This window comes from Oryzias latipes, chromosome 1 (genome assembly GCF_002234675.1).
Source record: "Oryzias latipes chromosome 1, ASM223467v1".
Classification (NCBI taxonomy): domain Eukaryota; kingdom Metazoa; phylum Chordata; class Actinopteri; order Beloniformes; family Adrianichthyidae; genus Oryzias; species Oryzias latipes.
In genome coordinates, this window is record NC_019859.2 from 32,885,306 (window position 1) to 32,904,830 (window position 19,525).

The 19,525-nt window shown below is 41.0% G+C and overlaps 2 protein-coding genes across 3 annotated transcripts; both read left to right on the forward strand.

Annotated features, from left to right (window-relative positions):
* The first annotated feature begins 1,322 nt into the window (after positions 1–1,322).
* Positions 1,323–9,502, forward strand: LOC101166450 (zinc finger protein 35). 2 transcript variants are annotated; one of them, XM_023960749.1, is made up of 4 exons: positions 1,323–1,998; positions 3,952–4,070; positions 5,312–5,417; positions 6,399–9,502. In XM_023960749.1, the coding sequence occupies exons 1-4, from the start codon at positions 1,743–1,745 to the stop codon at positions 7,544–7,546; spliced, it is 1,629 nt and encodes a 542-aa protein (XP_023816517.1). In that variant the 5' UTR covers positions 1,323–1,742; the 3' UTR covers positions 7,547–9,502. The 2 variants fall into 2 exon arrangements, with proteins under 2 accessions (XP_023816517.1, XP_023816513.1); XM_023960745.1 differs by having other exon boundaries at positions 1,324–1,998; positions 3,937–4,070.
* A 1,579-nt stretch (positions 9,503–11,081) lies between these two features.
* LOC111948313 (zinc finger protein 697-like) lies at positions 11,082–16,624 on the forward strand. Its single transcript, XM_023960754.1, has 4 exons — positions 11,082–12,081; positions 12,165–12,298; positions 14,071–14,179; positions 14,937–16,624. Exons 1-4 carry the CDS (start codon positions 11,796–11,798, stop codon positions 16,100–16,102), a joined length of 1,695 nt encoding a protein of 564 aa, XP_023816522.1. The 5' UTR covers positions 11,082–11,795; the 3' UTR covers positions 16,103–16,624.
* Positions 16,625–19,525: the final 2,901 nt, after the last annotated feature.

Genomic DNA, 19,525 nt, shown 5'->3' on the forward strand with positions numbered 1-19,525 from the left:
ATGAGATGGATGCAAGTGGAAGAGTGAGGTTACAGGGAGAAGAGATAAAGAATGTGAAGGAATTGAAGTATACACTGTACTGTAGGTCCAACAGTTCAGAATAACAGAGAATGTGGAAAAGAAGTGAAGAAGTGAGTGCAGACAGGTTGGAACGGGTAGAGAAAGTGTCAGGTGCGATGCGTGATGGAAGAGTTTTAGCTCAAATGAAAAGGCATAGAAGACCGTGGTGAGATCAGCCATGTTATTGGGCCTAGAGACAGTGGCACAGAGGAAAAGACAGGAGGCAGAGCTGGAGGTAGCAGAGATGAAGATATTGAGGTTCTCTTTGGGAATGACCTGGATGTACAGGATCAGGAAGGATTACATCAAAGGGGCCACACACGTATTAGAGGTTTAGGAGATAAAGCTAGAGAGGCTAGACTAAGATGGTTCGGACATGTCCAGAGGAGAGACTGAATATATTGGTAGAAGGGTGCGGAGTCCAGAGCTGCCAAGGAGAAGGGCTAGAGGAAGACCAAAGAGGAGGTTTATGGATGCAGTGAATGAAGACATGATGGTAGCTGATGTTAGACAAGAGGATGCAGTAAACAGGGTTAGATGGAGGAAGCTGAGTTGTTGTGGCGACCCCTGAAAGGAAAAGCCCAAAGAAAAAGATAATGGTACAAGCATTAGAACTCATTTAGATAACTGTTTAGTCTCTGTCAACATAGATGGCCTTAACTTGAGAAAGTCAGTGGAATACAATCCTTTTTACCCTAAAAATACATTATCAATAACAGAATCAAAGGATTTACGGTAAAAATTGCACGTAGATGTTATCCAGTAAATATGTAAAGTTCCCCCTGTTGTTTGTAAAAAGTATTCTTAAAAGGATCTGCAGACATATCTCACAGGCATCTTTGCATTATAGGATTTTGTTTTTCTTTGATGACTCAAAGGAAATGGTCAATTGAAGTGCCTTTACTACAAAGTAATTAAAGAAAAATATTTTAAAATATATTTGGCCATAGGAAAAAAATGTTCAATTACAAATTATCTTAAAAATAGTCTATTAAAGGTTTTCTAAATTTGTTATTTTTAATTACCAGTCCACGATTTTAATTTAAATCATTTTTTATTTTTATTATTTCACATTATCGTTTTATGTTGGGTTGTTTATTTTGTTATAAGATATTGTTCAACTTTTATATGTATGTGTACCACGCTTTGCATGTAGTATTTTGAATTTTGTTAGTTAAAAAGGACAGGTTTCATAGTTTATACACAAATCCGCCTGAGAATTGCGAGGATTTATGAAGATTGTCCCAAAGTGCGACCCGTAAATCCGTATCGGAAGTGGCGTTGTTGACGGAATCTGAGGAGGTTCATGTTCCGCGGATTGACTTGCCCAGCAAAAACAAATTGCAGCGGAAGCCTCTGACACGTTCTTGGGTTTTCTTCTATGATGCGTCTGGAATTTTGCATTTTGAGCAAAGTTCATATCACGTCGTAATAATTAACAAAGCAGTAAAGGAGCTGCATTAACATCGTTAGCTATTTATGCTAGAGGAAACAGGTTTTCGTGGTACAAACGCGCTGGTACAGTCAGTGAACGCACCAACCTGTAGACGTTATAGTGTCGCATCTACGACAAATTAACATCCATGTGGCTGATAAAGGCTTGGCTGCGCCGTCTACAGCGTCGTTTTTTATATTTAATCTAACGTTCTCCGTGAACACGTCGAGCGTACCGTCGGGGGGAAATGGCTGAAACCATTGTAACGTTTCAGTCCCAGCTCTCTGGAGTGATGGAGACGGTGTTCAAGGCTGCTATGTTTGAGATCACCCGTCTGGTGGAGGACAGCTTCCTGGAGGAGGTGACCCGCTGCAGGGAGCAGGTCGAGTCCCTGAGAAAGCGGCTGAGGTGGGCGGAGAGTCGCAGCAGAGAAAAGCAAGACGACACGCGGGACACCTGTGCTAAATGCGGGAGAGCAGGCCCGAACAAACCCGCTGCCGCAGGTGGGTCACGTGCTCATTACTGTCTTAAGAGAAGACCCCCCTCCCCCCGGGCTAAAGGGGGCCAACCTGTCGGCCTTTCAATTGTAGACCACAGTCTGACTCTGACTCACAGTGATTTTAACATGTGGTACTAACACGCACGTTTAAAAAAAAAAAAACCCTCAACGCAACCACAAAAATGCAAAGAAGATATTATATAATAAGATATATTCATCAAATATTACTACCCATGAAAACAAAAATTAAATATAACATTTTAATTGATTCAAGAATGATTCGGTCTCAAGCTTTATGATTTCACCATTGACTAGGGGGAGACAGGTTAGTAGTCATAATTTATTTCTGATCATTGCTAATCTTCAAAAAAAAAAAAGTGTATTTAAATTATTGGCTTTTTTTTTTTTTAGAATTCATCGTAACAAGAAGTAATAAACCATCCAAAACATTCTGATACGATGTGACAACCAACTGCTCGTTGGGGTTGGTTGTCCCTAGAGAAGCTCAATAGGATTTCACTAGCAGCTGCGTTTCCATCAGACACATCCAAAACTTTATAGAAATTCATAATTATCCGAATTAACACAAACAAACTCGCGCGATAAGTCCTTCAAAAACATGGCGGCGGATAATGATTTACCACAGATCCATTCAAATTTCGGCCACGGCGCCAGCGCTCATCATCTATCAAAGAAGACGTCGGCGTCTTCTTCATGCCAATTTCGATACAACTCAAAAACCTTTTTTTTCATTTTCTTGTTTCGAAGCCCATCGAGACGACTGTTGTTGTGATTTTGGGCTATACAAATAAAATTGAATTGAAATTGAATTGAATTGTTTCCATTAGGCAAATTTATTATTGCAAATCCAATTTACACACTTTCATCGTCAATGGAAAAGCAACTAGCGATGAATTAAGATTTTAAAAGATAACATGCATTAAAAAGGTTTTTTTAAGATATAAACGGCAAATCCTTTTTACCATGAATACCACTCAATAGTTGTCATCAATGCCCCTTATGTTAAATAATAGGACTAATGGTGGCAAACAGTTACTTGAAATGTTTTGTGTTTTGGTAAAAAAAGAAAAAAAAAAACAATTTTCAGTGCTAAAACTTCCTGCCCAACAACAAGAAAAAAGAAGCTTAAACAGCTGAAAAAGGTCTACATCTGAGATATTCTCAACAATATTGATACTGTTAAAATAAACTGGTATTTTAAAAGATGTCCTATTATGTTTAAACATCTGGGAACATCATCATCTGTAAGGAAGGAAACTGTAAAGCTGGAAACAACAGGCTGTGCGTCATTCAATTCCAGTTGTGATAACTGTATGTGTGATATCAATGCCTGAAGACCCACAGTTCTAAGGGGTTGGTGACATGTGACAACCAACCCCAGCTGACTTCTTGATAAACTTGGTAAGCTAGCTGCTACATGGCTTTAGCTTGATAGCTGACATAAAATAAAGCTATTACTTTTGCCTTTTCAACATTTTTATGGCAGCTCCTGTCACGAATCGGGAGTGAGCTTTTTGAAGTCCACACCCCTTCCACCCAAAGTGAGCTTTGGAAGAATCTGTCAGTCAAATGTTTTGAATGTTTGAGGCGGGGGCTAGTGGGCACAGCATGCTTTTACTGAGGCATCCGAGTAGCCAGTTTATTTAAAAACAAATAGTTGAGCAAGAATAATTATTCTAACAAATATAATAACTAATAGCTGCTTATTCCTCAATAGAAGTCTATGGGATCTTGGAGCCGCCAGTTACTTCCTATTTGGAGTGTGAGGGGGAGGGGTCACTCAGTCCAGTTCTCTTTTACAGTCATTGGTTTTCATTTACTGATGATAGCCAAAGATCCTCAGTGCAGGCTATGCAAACAACCATCGTAAGTGATGAGTATATGTTTGTAAGTTTTTATATTTTTGCTTATCTACCTGCAGAATTTTCTTCACCAGAGAAGAATCTGAAGCAGGAGAGCGTGATTCCAGAAGAGGAAGCTGGATCTCTGGAAAACTCTGCACAAGTTCACAACCAAGATATGGAAGAAGCTCACTGCACAGGAAATGCTATGCATGTAAGATTTAGGATCCTTTATTTTTAACTTTGAACCATGTAACTGCAATTTCATTCAGCTTGCTTTTCTGTCTGAAAAAGAACATCAGATGCTTTAATTGCTGTTTTGGGAGATGGAGAAAACCGGACAACATATAAGGAACTTCTTATCTTATTTCAAGTTTGATTGACTCTCAAAATATGAAGTTCTGAAACGGGATAAATCAGAGGTATTCATTAAATGAAAGCAATTAAATACAAACAAAAATGCTTTAGTCCGGTTCAATACATCTAAAATAGTTAGTTTATCCCCTAGAAGAAAGTTTAATTGTAGTTGTAGTTTTCGAGGGTTCTTCTAAGAGTTATCAAAGGTGGTTACTGATGTCACGGATTGGCCAGTGTGACTGAGAAACTCTGCTGTTGAGGAGAATGTTTAAAGTCTAAAATGGTCATTTGTCTTACAAAACATCTTTTTTTGAACCATCAACTGTAGAGGCTTCAGAGCAGAACCGTGACCAGAACCAGCCGGCAATATCAATATATCAGATGTGTATAGATGGTAACCATTAGTGGGTGATTTTAATATGAACAAGTTTTGCCTTTTAAGCTAAATAACTATCTTAATACAAATAAAGATTTCAACTGGTCAAAAATTCAGTATATCTTGCTTAAAGTTAATTTTTAGGGAATTTACAGATTTTTTTGGTCAGCAAAACAGAAGTACTACTAACTACTAATATGCACTATAGTATTGCCATAATTTATTTAGTGGACAAGGAAACTGACTAAGGTGATATTCCTTGAAAAGTTTGCCTGACTCAAAAAAAAAATTGTTCTTTGGCATTTCGATGAAACACCTTCATGTGAAGTTGGGAAGTCTGTCTATGTACTCTAATCAAAAATTGAGATGAGATATATATATTCAAACAGAAAAATAATATCAGAATAAGACTTTATTCAGTGATAAATTAGCTGGCTTTTAAAAGTGTATCACAAAGTGCCATGATGAGTAAAGGATAAAATCCAGTTAAGAAAGGGACATGTGAAACATTGAAGACCATCAAAATGCTTTTTATTCACACCTGAACAACACTGTAACTCCACCAAACAATGGCCATTTTTCATGGACAGACAGTGTATTTCATCCATCCTTCTGCACTAAAGACTATTGTCTCTTTTGGTTAATAGGAATGTGCTTGTGTACACAATGGACCCGTTTTGACAGGACATGTCTTACGTGCAGTTTTTCCCTTTTTCTGTCAGCCACTCAATGCTCAAGATGATCATTTTGGTGGGCAGTTCAAGGAGGAGCCGCTGCAGACCATGACAGAAATCAATGAGGTGCAAGAATGGGACATGAGATCACAAGGTGAGGCTCCATCCCTTTTACATAACTCATAATCCAAGGCAGGAAGACTGTCCTTGTTGTGCTTCATTATAATCTGGGCTGGTTTTCTATATCTGGAACAGGGTGTTTTGAGTCTGGCAGGTTGATTGAAATCTCTAAGAGAGAAAAATGTTGGATTCTGTCTGAAGTTTTAGTTTTGATCTCAGAAAATAGGACTTCTAGCAGAACAATGATCCAAAATACAAATGACTAAACGCCATCTATAAGCCCTGATTGACATCCTTAGGATCAGCTGTCCAATAAACCTAAACATCCCATCCAGAGAAGGCATCATGTCAAAGACCTGCTCTGTTGAAAATCATGTTTTTAGTGTTTCTAACATATTCTTGTGAAAAATTTCGGATGATGGAAGACATATATACTAAAAAAAGGGGCATAAAATTCAGAATTGTAACGATTTATTTTAACAATGCTTCGATTCATAACATAATTGTGGTTCTGGTTCGATTCATAGTCGATATTGGTTCATTTTGAACAATCCGATTCACTGACCTAAAATGGATCCAGGACATCTTTAGTCAATACTTCAATCAGTGTGACTAAGGGATAAATAGCTGGTCCTGAACAGTGCAAGTGAAGTTTTCCAGATTCAATTCAATTTTATTTGTATAACCCAAAAACAACAGTCATCTCGATGGGCTTTCCAGATTCCCTGTATTTCTTGCAAGATAATTTATGCCTAAATGAAATACGTGTACAAACAAAAAGTAAACAAGAATTCACGGCAAATCCATTCACATTTCAGTTTCCTAAAGTTCAGCCCACTGCCGTTTTTCCCACGTCCTGCTCCCTTATCCGAATGAAAGCAGAGTTGTATCATATATAGAACCAAAGCCAAATCAGAAATAGATGGTTCACTGTAGCAAATTTTAAGGGGAGCAGCCAAATGGCAGAGCAGAAGATGAAACCAGAGAGTCATAGTCTTAAAACTTTTCTTTGCAGAAGCGGATCCTTCTAGCCTGCAAGGTTCAAGTAAACGTTTCAGTGAGCCGAAGATCGCAAAGTGGGAGACTGGTTTTGAGCAGGGAGCAGAACCGAGCCAAGAAGGACACTCTGCTTACTCCTCTGAAGCTCTGTTCCAGAGCAGGTATGGTATGGATCAGCTGGGGGGTGTGGAGGAGGCTGCCAATGAAAACACCAGCATGATGGGCATGGCTAGTTTCAGTCACATGCAAGGGTCTTCATCCCACCTGGGGGGTGACTTGGCTGACTTGAACCAATGCACTGATAAAAACGCAATGGAAATGGCGGAAAGAGCTGATCACCACTGTTACCAGACAGTCATCCCCCAGAAAAGACGACTCGCTCCGTCTCCACCGGCAGCATCACCTGAAAAGGCCAACTTGAATGAAAAGGAAGCGTTCACCTGTTTGCTAATTGATGAAGAGGGTTATTTGCAAGACACGAATGTACCTCATGCATCTTCTGATGCAGGAATATTATTGGGTTTTCGTGGGCAAGGCATTCCATTTAACCAGTCTTCCTCTCAGGGCTTGTATGAATCTTCCAATGCATGCAGTGGTACGTTAAACTTATCGGACACTTTACAGCATCAGACTGCATCCAAAGGAGGGAGGAGAGATGCATCGAACTCATGTTCCGCATCCTTTCCCAATTCTGTTTCCCTAAAGACCCATAAACGGACACAGAAAAGCACCAAACAAGGGGTGCCATTCTCCCGCAACCAGAGCACAAAGAGTTTTTCTCAAGCATGTAATCTCCAGGCCCACCAGAAGACTCACTCAGCTCAGGAACTCCACCTGTGTAGCCACTGTGGCAGAGGATTTTCTTCCTTTGAAGACTTAAGAAGTCACAAATGTGGGCAAATCGGGGATAAACCTTATTGCTGCACTGTTTGTGGGAACAAGTTCAGCCGCCTCTGGAATTTGAAATTGCACCAGAGAATTCATACTCAAGAAAAACCCCACCGGTGCAATATGTGCGACAAAAGCTTCACGCGGGCAGACATACTAAAGATTCACCAGCGCACCCACACAGGAGAAAGGCCATACTGCTGTTCTGTTTGTAACCTCAGTTTCAAACGCCTGGATCACCTGAAGTCCCATCAGCGCAAACACATCAACCTGTGAGGCTCGACAGCAACAGCTGCTTTGATCGTTTATTTGTCTAGTGAAGACACAAAGACCATTGTTTGTAAAATGTTGATATTTTCTGATAAAAGGCACATTGACTGAAGACAAAAATCACCACAACCCTATTTAAATCATGAGTTTTGCCATATAAGAGCGTGAGACCATGATAAATCTTCAAAAAATGTTTTCCCACTTGCAATGGGACATGAATACTGTTGAGATTCGTTAAAATGTCAAATGTCTCAGCAGGTTGGCTATAGTAGCAAAAATAGACACCTGTGGGTGTGGCTGTCGTCACAGCAACCACATCAAACCCGGTCAGTAAAAATGGCAATTCCAAACAAAGGACAGCTGTTTTAGTTGACTTTTGAGTTGCATTTAACAGAAAAATGTATGGTTTACAGAGATCTTTGGCATTGTCAGATGGATGGTCAAACGATGGACAATAAATTCTGCAACATTTGATAAATCACAGAGCGCAGACTTTATCAATTAATGTTACAACATTACCAGAATGAAGATGTGCCTCCTAGGATAAGAACATGAACAGAAAACTGCTTAATGATTGCAGGAAGTTGGCAGACCAACAGTAACATTAAAAGAAGTGCAACTGCTTCTGGAAAGTCCTAATTCTGAAGTCTGTGACGTCGTATTTTTTACAGACCTGTTCTGTGGAGCGAGGTTGCAAGGCGGATGTCTCGTCTTTCAAAAGAAAAACATCCGAGCCCTGGCAAACACTCAAAGCGTCTCACAACAGCACATAAGGCAAACTTGTGACGGTGTGATAAAACGTAACATTTCATTTTTTATGGTCATTGATTTCAAAAGTTCTTTTTAGTGCAACGTTGCACGTCATTGAAAGCACGTCAGTGAATAATGGTGGTGGTAGCAGCATCTTGCTACCTGTTATTTCAGTCAAGGTGGAGGGAATTCTAAATCATTTCAAATGGCAGTCATTGTAAGCACAAAGGACGACAATTGGAGATAAGTTTATTTTTCAATACAACAGTTCAAATAGTACACATCCGTAAACAACAGTGGGACTTTACCAGAAAAACATTTAGGTCTGAAAGGAACAGGAAGGTCCAGACGTGAATCTAATTTCAAATCTGAGCGAGATATGAAGAGCACTGTCCAAATATGCTTACCGGTAATTCCACCCCCCAAAATGAGTGATACTACAAAATAAGGATTCTACTAAGTATTGTTTTTAGAATAATGCTTATTTACCAATCAATATTTTATTTAAAGCTGTATTGGGTGATATTTAAAGTTCGAAAGGTTCTCGTTTAAGTCTGTTTTAGGCTTCAATATGAATGTATGGACTTAATATTCTCTCTATATTGTTTAGTTTTAGTGGACATAAAAAGGCTGAAGATAAGTATTATATTTCTCATGTTTTTATAAAACACTCTGGTGGTGGGTAACAAAAAAACAAACAAACCTGATTTTTGTGAATGTGATTTCAAATAAAACATGATTAAGATCTTTGTAATTTTTATGTCTTCTTGGCAGCATCTCAACGTAGAAGGTTCTATGAATAAATGGTAACTTCCCAAAACGCTGGCACCCCAAAACTGTTGCTGTCCCTGTGAGGATTTCCATCAAAGGCAGTCTATTACAGATTCACAAGATAACCACAAACAGCTTTTCAGCTATTTTTTTTATTTGCTCTTTATATTTTTAGAAAGCTGCCTGAGGTCTTATATATTGATGGGGATTTTTGCAAACGAGATTCATTTTCTTTGCCCAAAACAACAAAATAATTTGAAGCACCACTCTTGAAACCTATTGAATTAACAGCAGAGGTTTGGGAACACGAGGAACATGAGGATCTGTAATTGTGTGTGACTTGCATTTAAAACAAGTTTTACAAAAACTAAACAAAGGGATAAACATGTTAGATTTTTTGCATTTTTTTTATGAATAAACCCTAAAAGGGAAGATTTTGGATTCGGTGTGTGGCTATTTTTATTTCTACTAAAGACTGGGTGAATACTCGATACTGATTATCTGCCGGTTGTGGATATAGTAAGGGATAATGTCCAACGAAGTGTGCTTTATGAGAACTTACCGCACCCTGCGAAAGACTGAACTGATACATGTATTATCACTTTGGATTCTCGATTTTATACCATGGTCTGGTTGAATACTCAATTCTGATTGGTTGCTGGGTGTGGATTAAAAAGGGATAATGCACACTAAAAAAGAAGTTATGGTCACATAGCCTAAATGCTCTATATCACTGCGCTGGCTTCTCTGAAACTTTAGCTTCATCATCTCAACAAAAAAAGAAGCAGTAAGAGGTTAACTTTCTCTGAACTGATGCCTGCTGATGTGGTGATCAGCATATATTACGATTTCCTTTGGCGCCATCTCATGTTTACTGTGACAACGCGCAGCGCCACGTTTGAAAAATTCTACTTTTTGTTAAAAAAGTGATCTAAACGGAAAAAATAACACAAATAAAATACTAAAATTTGAATATTTAAATCTTTTGTAAGTGACCATGGTAGAAGCGGGTTAATGGCCTTCTAAGTGTGCATTAACACACTTCACGAAAGCAATCGTCCTTCGCTTTGTGTCGGACGGTTCAGGCTTCCACAGCGTGCATTAATTTTTGATAATGCACAGTTTGTCGCCCATTACCCCTTACGTAACATGATCATTTCAACATAGTACTTGAACAGAGAAATCAGAGTTTTCCCTTAAGACTTCAGGACATTTATAGGACAGTGATGAAAACCATTTTTCCCAGGGCAACATTCACTGTTTTTAGTGGTAAACTTAAACAATTTTGTGTTCTCAAAAAATTGTTTTACACTCGAAACTTAAATAGCGCACTATAAAGTGCGTTCGCCATTTTGTAGTGCTGTCCATATCTAAAATTCCAAAATCGAGTGCCCTGGAAAATTCCCTGAAGTTTCTGCGATCAGTGACCAGTGTGCAATGATGCTCACTAGATTGGAGAATATAGACAACAATGCATTTCGTCAGAACAATTTTTGCAGAAAAAAAGTATTAAATTTTTTTAAATAAATTGATGCTTTTATCTTCAGAAGACAGTGGACTCATAAATAATCGTTGCAAAACGGTCATATTAATTAGATTTTAACTTTGTAATATCCATGACGTTATATCCGCCGTTTAAAAAAAGTAGTGAGCAATGTGTCCAAATTGCTTTTAAAATCCAGGGCACTAGATAGTGCTACACTGTATAGTTTTTTAGTAGTTAGGGAGTAGGATGGGAATTGGGACATAGCCAATGTTCCCTTGTGAGAAAGTCAATGCTGACTGGTCAGAAAGTTTTCCAATCAGCTCGTAGACGGGATCAGGTTTGGGCACAATTGGAAGAATTTCTGACCAATCATCATCTCCATGTCTGTAATTGGGTGGCTTTTTGTGGCACATTGAGAGAACATTTTAGTCAAAATTGTTTTGATTGCACATATTTTTGAGTTTCAAGTGCATTTTTCTGTTTCAGTTGCAAGCTAATTTTTGAGCACACAAAATGTTTAACATTCTAAAGTCTAAACGATGTGTGTTACACTTGGATTAATGGCACAAAAATCACTCCATACCAGAGCCGCGAGACTGAAGTACTAAAAGCTTAGAAGGAGTAGTGGACACTGATTTAGGGTGAGGACTATAATGAATCAAAATATTGCAACAGATTGTTGTGGCTGAAACATCACGTGCGTTTTGCCGTGCCATCCCTCCGGGCCACCGTACTGCGTAACACGTGACGGCGTGAGTCAAAACAACGGCTACAAGTGGGTGTTGATCTCTGTTCATAGCATTTGAGTGTTTCGCTGTTGCTTTAGCCTAAAACTAAAGAGTAACTTTAAAGAAGATAAACGTATAGTGTCTATCGGTTACGGAATGGAGGGTTTGCGGAAGGTCGCGCGACGCCGGAAGAGAGATTAGCATCAGCATGCGGGTGCTAACGCTAGGTTAGCTATTTTAGCCAATATATCAGTCAATGAGCATCACATCTGTGAGATTTTGAGTTTCATAAAAGTCTGAATTTTGGTCACAGCCAAAAATATTGGGACCGACGCATGCGCACGTCACTAAACAAACCCCGTTTTCTGTGAAGCGGATAACATCAAAGAGGATGTACAACGACAATCCCTAGGAGACGTTTTACATCAAAGCAAAGGCACCGCTTCCCTGAGAGGAAAGCAGACTAAACAATCGCAGTGTAACAGACACGATAGTCAAGACCGAGAGGTGAGAGTCGACCATGCCGGATCTGGACGCCCTCGTTGTGGCCTTCCAGACCCAGCTGTCTGATGTGATGGAGACTGTGGTGAAGACGGCGATGTTTGAGGTCACGCGCTTGGTGGAGGACGTCTTCCTGGTGGAGGTGAGGCGGAGGAGGCGGGAGCTGGAGTCTCTGAGGATGCAGCTGCAGCGGAATGAGGAGCAATTCAGGGGAGACAAAGCAAGATCCAAGACTCTCCTTGAAAGCTCGGGGAACGGTGTGGACCAAGCGGGCGACTGTGAGGAAACTGGAGACTGCGAGGAGGGTAAGAGCTCAGACCTGGAGAGGAGGAAGGGGAAGTGTGTGTGGAACAGACCAACAGTCCAGACCAATGTCCTTCGTTTCCAGACACGACCTCTGGCTGTGATGTGAAAACCCCGCGGGATTCTGTTGGATGCTGGATGTCCAGCCTCAGACGAGACGACAGAACGGGTGCAGAGGATGAAGCTGCGGCCGCACAGAATCCTGACCCCGACCAGCAGGCGAGTCCGCTGTTAACAACAGATCAGACTGATCTACCTGTTCATCATCAATTCAATTTAAAGCTTTTGGCGCTTTTCATTAAACTTGAAGCACAAAGATAAAAAAAAACAAAGTTAAAGGGCCGGTTTCATGCAAAATGAACTTTTCAAGCTTTTAAATGTATTATAATGTTTATTCCTCACTATAAACCCCAAAGTGTTATTTTGATCCATTCACACATTTCTGAGCATTCTTCTAAAAACCAGCTCTCTTTGAGTACCAGCCCCTCCCAATCAGAGACGTGCACAGCAATTCAGAGGGGCAGGGGCTCAAAGTCAGAAAAGGCCACCAAAAACACACGTTTTTTGTTCTTTTACCAACATGGAAATTGAGTAACATTTTAGAATAATAGTAATAGTAGTGCACGGTGGCACAGTGGTTAGCGCACTTGCCCCACTGCAAAAAGGCCTTGGGACCTGAAACACCAATGGGGGACCTTTCTGTGTGGAGTTTGCGTGTTCTCCCCGTTCATGCGTTGGCTTTGTCCCTCAGTCCAAAAACGTGCTTCATAGCTTAAATAGTTAGTCTAAATTGTCCATAGGTGTGAGTGATTGACAGACTGGGTCCAGGGTGTCCCCTGCCTTCGGCCACAAGTGGTCGGGATAGGCTCCGGCAGCCCCATGACCCTGGGAAAAATTGGATTAGAAGATGAATTAATAATAGCATTAGTAATAGTACTAATAGATAGGTAGGTGAAAGTGATACAATTGTCATTTTTTATGTAATCAAATATTGTCAACACGAGTTTGTTCACTTTATCATAATCTTGGAAGACATTCAAAGCAATAAAACACTGGAGGGTATTTTTTGGCAATGTGCCGCAGACATTATCAGCATTAATCAAGTCTAAAGGCCTGTTCACACCGGGACGAATTTCGCCGGCGATTTTCGCAGACGTTTAACGCCTCGTGACTAAACAAAGGGCACCAATGTGAGTGTGCACACCGAGGCGAAAAAACGCCAAGCGCCAAAGCGTCAAAAAAAAAAACCGCCTCGGGTTCGGTTTTTTTTAAAAAAAATTTTTTAATCGACCAATGAGAATGGCGCTTTTGCACACGTGTCTGGAGCCTCTGAAGTTACAGTAAAACACAACTTGGGGGCGCTCAAACACAAAACTGTCTTGCTGAGCACACATACCAGCGAAGAAGTTAGACGCCAAGTAGCGTCTACACAGCCGCGAAGAAATAATGACGGACATTCTAAAATATCCCCGAACCAAGCACCAGTTGGAGCTACTGATGCTTGAAATATTCATATTTTCTTTGTATGATTCTGACAAGCGCGTAAATACTTGCTCTCTTCTTCTGAGTGAAAAGCGATTTTAAGAAGCGTAAAGTTGCGCAGCGCCACCTTGTGTACAGGAGTATTTCTGTTTACATTAAGCGCCATCTAATGTCAGGGAAGGAAATTGCATGTTCGCTCGGCTCATCGTCAGCGAAAATCGCCTGGGTGTGAACACAAAAGACGTGGCGAAAAACGCTGGCGAATAACGCCTGGCGAATATTCGTCCCGGTGTGTACGGGCCTTAATAAAGATGGTAATATATTAAACACAGACATCCTACTACATCTTTCCCCAGAATGCTGAAATGATTCATAATATTTAATGATATCATACTGTTGTTGTCTTAATTCACCAAGATCTGTGGTTTAAATCTCCATCATCTAATGGCTACGACTTTCTTACTAAGAATATGTTATGATTAGTATCTAATGTGCTGTTGTACCCGAAGGCTGCAAAACCAGAGGATCAGATGTCTACTTTGGATGTGAAAGAGGAAGAAGTGAACGCCCCGTGCTGTTCCTCTCATCATCTGAGCAGTTGGGGAAGTACATTTGATGGTGAGGAATCCTCATTCTTGTTACGTTGGCTTGATATTTAGCCTTAAACACGTCCAAATCAGTAGTTCCCTCAGTGTCCGTGTTTTCTCTCAGTTTCAGTTGTCTCCTTTCACTTGAATAGTTCTAGTTCAGGGGTGGGCAGTCTACAACCCAGGGGCCAAATCAGCCCGTTAATCTGGCCGCCAAACTGGAAAAAATAATATTGATAGTCCTTCTAAAGGTTTTATTTTCTCTGTAATTCTGGATTCCACTCATAAATGCTGCTCTGCAAATAAAGGCACCTTTGCTTGGATGTAGAAAGACATTCAGGATTCATGTGGTTTTTCTGATGTTTCTGATCATTCCAACCGCACATGAATGCAGCATTTTGAGTTAGAATCTATCGGTGCACGTGGCTCTGAAATCAGAACAAAATCATCCGAAATGTTCAGTTTTAAAATACAGACATACATTTTTGATCAGTTCAAGCCTGTTTTCATCCAGATTCCATGTTATTTCTTTCTCTGATGAGGTGGACTACCAAAACACTCCACTCATCTGCTCCTGGTCCAGCCCCTCTGTCAAATTGTAGAACCCTCTGTGGCCCACCAGTCAAAAAGTTTGCCCACTCCTGTTCTAGTTGGTATTTTTACTGTTTAGTCCACAAATACTTTACGCATAAAATGAAAGTGTGTATATTTTGAAAGACATAAAGTTTAAAAAATATATAATTTAGACACTGTTTGTGGCTGATCTTTTTTCTGCACTCATTTTCTAGACAGAACAGGACCCGAGTCCAGCAACGCATGTGAAGCAGCCGAAGTCAGACCCAAGAAGGCTGAGGAAAACGGTGACGATTTTTTGAAGAGCTCTAATAGGCAAGACTCTCACATATCAGCTGCATACCAGTATCCCGAGGACCAGCCAGAGGCGCGCTCGGCCGCTGATCAGCCTCATTTTTCCTCTTTGGAACTGGACACAGGTTGGATTGGTCTTCCCGGTCTGCTGCAGAGCCACAGACCCGACAAGGAATGCGATCCGGTCAAAAGCAAAGGTTCTGCAGCTCGAGAAGAGCCTGAGGTGTGTGACTCTGTGAGAGCAGATGTTCAGCTCTCTTTGGGTGCAGATCCCGTTTCATCCTCGGGTTCCCCTGAAGCCAGGATGCAGCACAGCAGCATGCTGGGTGTGGCTGTCAAGAAGGAGGCCCTGATCAGTTCAGGAGGGTCTGAGCCAAGCGAACGAGCAGAAAAAAAGTTTAAAAAACCCGGAAGGGCATCTGCATCTGATTCAGGGAAACCGCACCGGGTGATTTTGGAAACGCACAAATTCAACAGCTCTTACAATAAGGGCTCTGTGCTGGAAGGTATGAAGCCTCAGTCTAAAGTAGATTCAGGTTTGAGCTTACATGAAGCTATAGAGCACATCCATCGACCGCTGAAAAAGCCCCCAAGTGTTCGGACCTCTGCATCCCCGTCTGTAGCTCTCTCATTGGTTGGAAACCTCAGTAACTCCAACAGGATTCCCTCCACATCCAAAGCTGCCCCTTCTGCCGCCCTCTCCGTGCAGCGGCTCCACCTGAACCGGACCAACGCCTCATGGGTGGGCCTTAAATCCCAGCTTCAGCCTGCAACCTGTCAGCACTCCAACCCCGCCCCCCACGCCGAATCCCACCCTCACATTGGCTCCAGACACCTCCTGCGCTGCGGCCAGTGTGGCAAGTGTTTTCCTCACCCCAGCAACTTAAAGGCCCACCTGCAGACGCACACGGGCGAGCGGCCATTCTGCTGCTCGCTCTGCGGACGCAGCTTCACCAAGCTGAGCAACCTGAAGGCCCATCGGCGGGTTCACACCGGGGAGAGGCCATACTGCTGCCTAGCCTGCGGTAAAAGGTTCACGCAAAAATGTAACCTAAAACGACACCAGAGGATCCATCTGGATGTATGATGGTGGAGAGCAGAGATGTCTAGAAATACTCTGGTGTTTGTATCTACTGCGTTGTGAATCATAAATGTTTAAGTTATAACGTATGTGCGTAACATTTGTGTCTGTTGAAGTGGTAAACTCCTCATTCAAGTATGTTTTGAATGCTCAGATTGAATTCTTGTTATTTTTTTAAGAAAGAGTCCCCTTTTGTCAGCTCAGATGTTTACACAGAAATATTTGGATAGAATTGCATCGCAGCATCAGGAACATTTACTAAAACGTTGGGTCAAACTACTTCATCAATTTGGTTTTTCTTCAGACGATACTCATTCATTTCGATGACTGATTGAACAAATATCGACTTACTTGTCAGATTTCCTTTCTGAAAACAATGTGGTTTGCTAATAGATATGTTTTTGCATACGTAGCTCTCTAGAGTGAACACAAGTGGAACAATCTGTTCTTAAAAGTGTCAATTCCTATGTAAAAAAAACACAAGGAACTTGTTTACTGCCTAAAAATAAAAGAAACTGTTTAAAACAATTCATAGATTTGATGAATATTACAGCTAAAATTCATTGGATTCCAATTACGATTGCTATTCATTTTAGTGAACTCTCATCTCACAGTAAAAATGCTTTGATCAGAAGAATCGATGGAAGAATATTTTTTACGCCCAGCCTCATCCTATTCTGTTTTAAACAACTTTTGGAAGTTTAATTTCTTTGAAATCCTGTTAGGGAGGATCTTTCTAACAAAACAAGTCAACAGTTTTGACAGTAAAGGCCGTTTCACACAGCGCTATGTTCATTTTGCGCTTATTGCAGGAATGAAGTTGGTCATACGTGAAAATACGCGGAAAAAGTGAGAAAAGTTGTCGTGTTCATGTGATATTTTTACAGATGTATCATGACTGTACCACGTTCAATCCACGGAAGAAGTACGAATAAATCATGCAAAGAACACATAAATCCACATACAACATGAACCGTGTGTGATTATTGCCCTGTTATTATGAAATTCATTAGTGATTCGTGCGTCAATTACGTCATTTAAACGTGATATGTGTGCCGTATATCTGATATAAAAGTTGTACATTTGCGATAAAAAAAAGTTCATTAAACATACGTGGAACAATCGTGGAAAGCCTCAAAATTTGCAAATGCATCTCGCATAAATTACACAATATTGCATACGATTTATGTAAAAACTGCGTATAAGTATAAACTGTAATTCTCAACTGACCAGAAATTTTGAACAGTTTAGAATCGAATTCACGTAAAAACTTGTCAGCTAAAGCCCTCGACGGACATCTTCGCACATCAACGACTGATGAACACTTTAGAATTATGTGCATCACGCATGGATCACAAAAATCCGATATTCTATACGTAGAAAATGTACGTCGTGGCTGTGTGACAGCTGTAAGAGACAGATTTCTCTAGGATCATAATTACACCTGAACCTTCATAAAACGTCTTCTTTCTCTTTCGGCTTTTCCCATCAGGGGTCGGCACAGTGAAATAATCTCTCTTTCGAGGACGAGTCGCACGGTTAACTTGGCGATGTTTTACGCCGGATGCCCTTCCTGACGCAATCTTCTCAATTTTACCGGGCTTGGGACTGGGAACAGGGAGTAGCCCGGATTTGAACCCAGGTTTCACGGATGGAAGGCACCGCAAACCAGCACGAGCTATACTGGCTCCTTATTAAATGTCTTAAACTGCTGATCAAATAATTAGCCTCTTCAGTGAAATCACAGTTTTTTTCACAGTGAGTGTTCTTTTGACATAAGCCCATTAGGCAATATCTGTTTATCGATTGTATTTGTATTTACCGTCATAAAGACAATTCCTTTAACAGTTATCTCATGGAGATGGGAAAAAAAATGCTGAGCTCTTTTTGGTGAAAGCGTCCTTTCTTTAGAAAAGTGTAATCTTAAGATCAGATCAAGTGCGTAAAAAGTCGTGTTCATTTTTTTAGCTACAGCGCTGCTGTGTTTGCTCTTTTGATTTATGGGTGTAATCGTCAATATTCTTTAACCAATCAGGTTTAGGGTCTGCATAAAGGAGATGATGGATCATCTTTTAGGGACGGAACGCTGTCATGGGCTCTAATTCCACCATAACTGCCGACTGAGATGGAGAGTTGGATTATTGGAGTACCTCATGAATCCCTCTGACATTACTGTCTTCGGCCTTTGTCATCAGGTTGATTGGTGTTTTTTTCATAGACGAGGGAACTCTTTACTATCTTGCACAATCATTGTCACCATCCGGAAAAATGACTTGATCAGCAGCAAACCTACCATCGATGCAATGAACAATCTGTCCAACATTAGTGTCGCCGTAATGACTCCCCAGCTTCTGTACTGCCGATTCAGCATGTTTGGATTCTCGACATTTAATAGCCAAATAAAGGTTTTTACGGGAGATCTTTTTGCTCTGGTTTAAATAAATGTATACAGTACAGTATATGCACGGATTAGCCACTTTTTTTGGGTACACCAACTGCTTGTTAATGCAAATTTCTAATCAGCCAATCACATGGCAGCAACTTGATGCCTTTAGCCCTTGTGCTATCCTGAAATGGCCTGATATGTGATCTTCACTGGTGTCCATGGATTACATGAAATCCTCCTCACCTTAATCCACCTTTGTCATGGTAGGGATAACACGTCAATTTAAGGATCGGGTCATCTGAACCCCATAGGATAGCACAAGGGTTAAGCATGTAGACATGGTAAAGACGATCGCTGCAGTTCAAACCGAGCATCAGAATGAGGAAAAAAGGGGATTGAAGTGACTTTGAATGGGATTGTTGGCACCAGACAAGCTGGCCTGAATATTTCAGAAACTGCTCATTTACTGGGATTTTCACCCCGCAACCCTGCCTAGGTTCTCCAGAGAATGGTCAGAAAAAGAGAAAATATCCAGTGAGCAGTGGGTGAGGTGTGGGTGGAAATGCCTTGTTGCTGTCAAAGGTCAGACGAGAATGGTCAGACTGGTCCCGTTGATGGAAAGACAGCAGGAACTCAAAGAACCACTGGTTCCAGTCGAGGTATGCAGAAGATCATCTCTGAACGCACAACACACCCAACCTTGATGCAGATGGACTCAAGCAGCAGAAGACCACACCGGGTACCACTCCTGTCTGCTAAGAACAGGAAACTGAGGCTACAATTCACACACTCACCAAAACTGGACAATAGAAGATTGGAAAAACATTGTGTGGTCTGATGAGTCTATTTCTGCTGATATTTCTGAACTACTCAGACCAGACCAGGTTGCTGCCGAACACCGGCAGCAACCTTCCACCAGAGGCAAGGTGGGGTTCAGTGTCACTTCGACACGGGAATTGAACCTGCAATCTTACAATCAGGCGTCGACCGCCCCACCGCTGCACCACGGCTGCCCCATTGCAAACAAAAAAAATACAAAACAG

Bases quoted from the DNA above. Each gene is read 5' to 3' on its own strand.
- LOC101166450 (XM_023960745.1), top strand. From the start codon at position 1,743: ATGGCTGAAACCATTGTAACGTTTCAGTCCCAGCTCTCTGGAGTGATG. The intron at 1,999-3,936 runs GTGGGTCACGTG...ATCTACCTGCAG, and splicing joins GAACAAACCCGCTGCCGCAG to AATTTTCTTCACCAGAGAAG. The intron at 5,418-6,398 runs GTGAGGCTCCAT...TTTTCTTTGCAG, and splicing joins ATGGGACATGAGATCACAAG to AAGCGGATCCTTCTAGCCTG.
- LOC111948313 (XM_023960754.1), top strand. From the start codon at position 11,796: ATGCCGGATCTGGACGCCCTCGTTGTGGCCTTCCAGACCCAGCTGTCT. The intron at 12,082-12,164 runs GTAAGAGCTCAG...CTTCGTTTCCAG, and splicing joins AACTGGAGACTGCGAGGAGG to ACACGACCTCTGGCTGTGAT. The intron at 14,180-14,936 runs GTGAGGAATCCT...CTCATTTTCTAG, and splicing joins TTGGGGAAGTACATTTGATG to ACAGAACAGGACCCGAGTCC.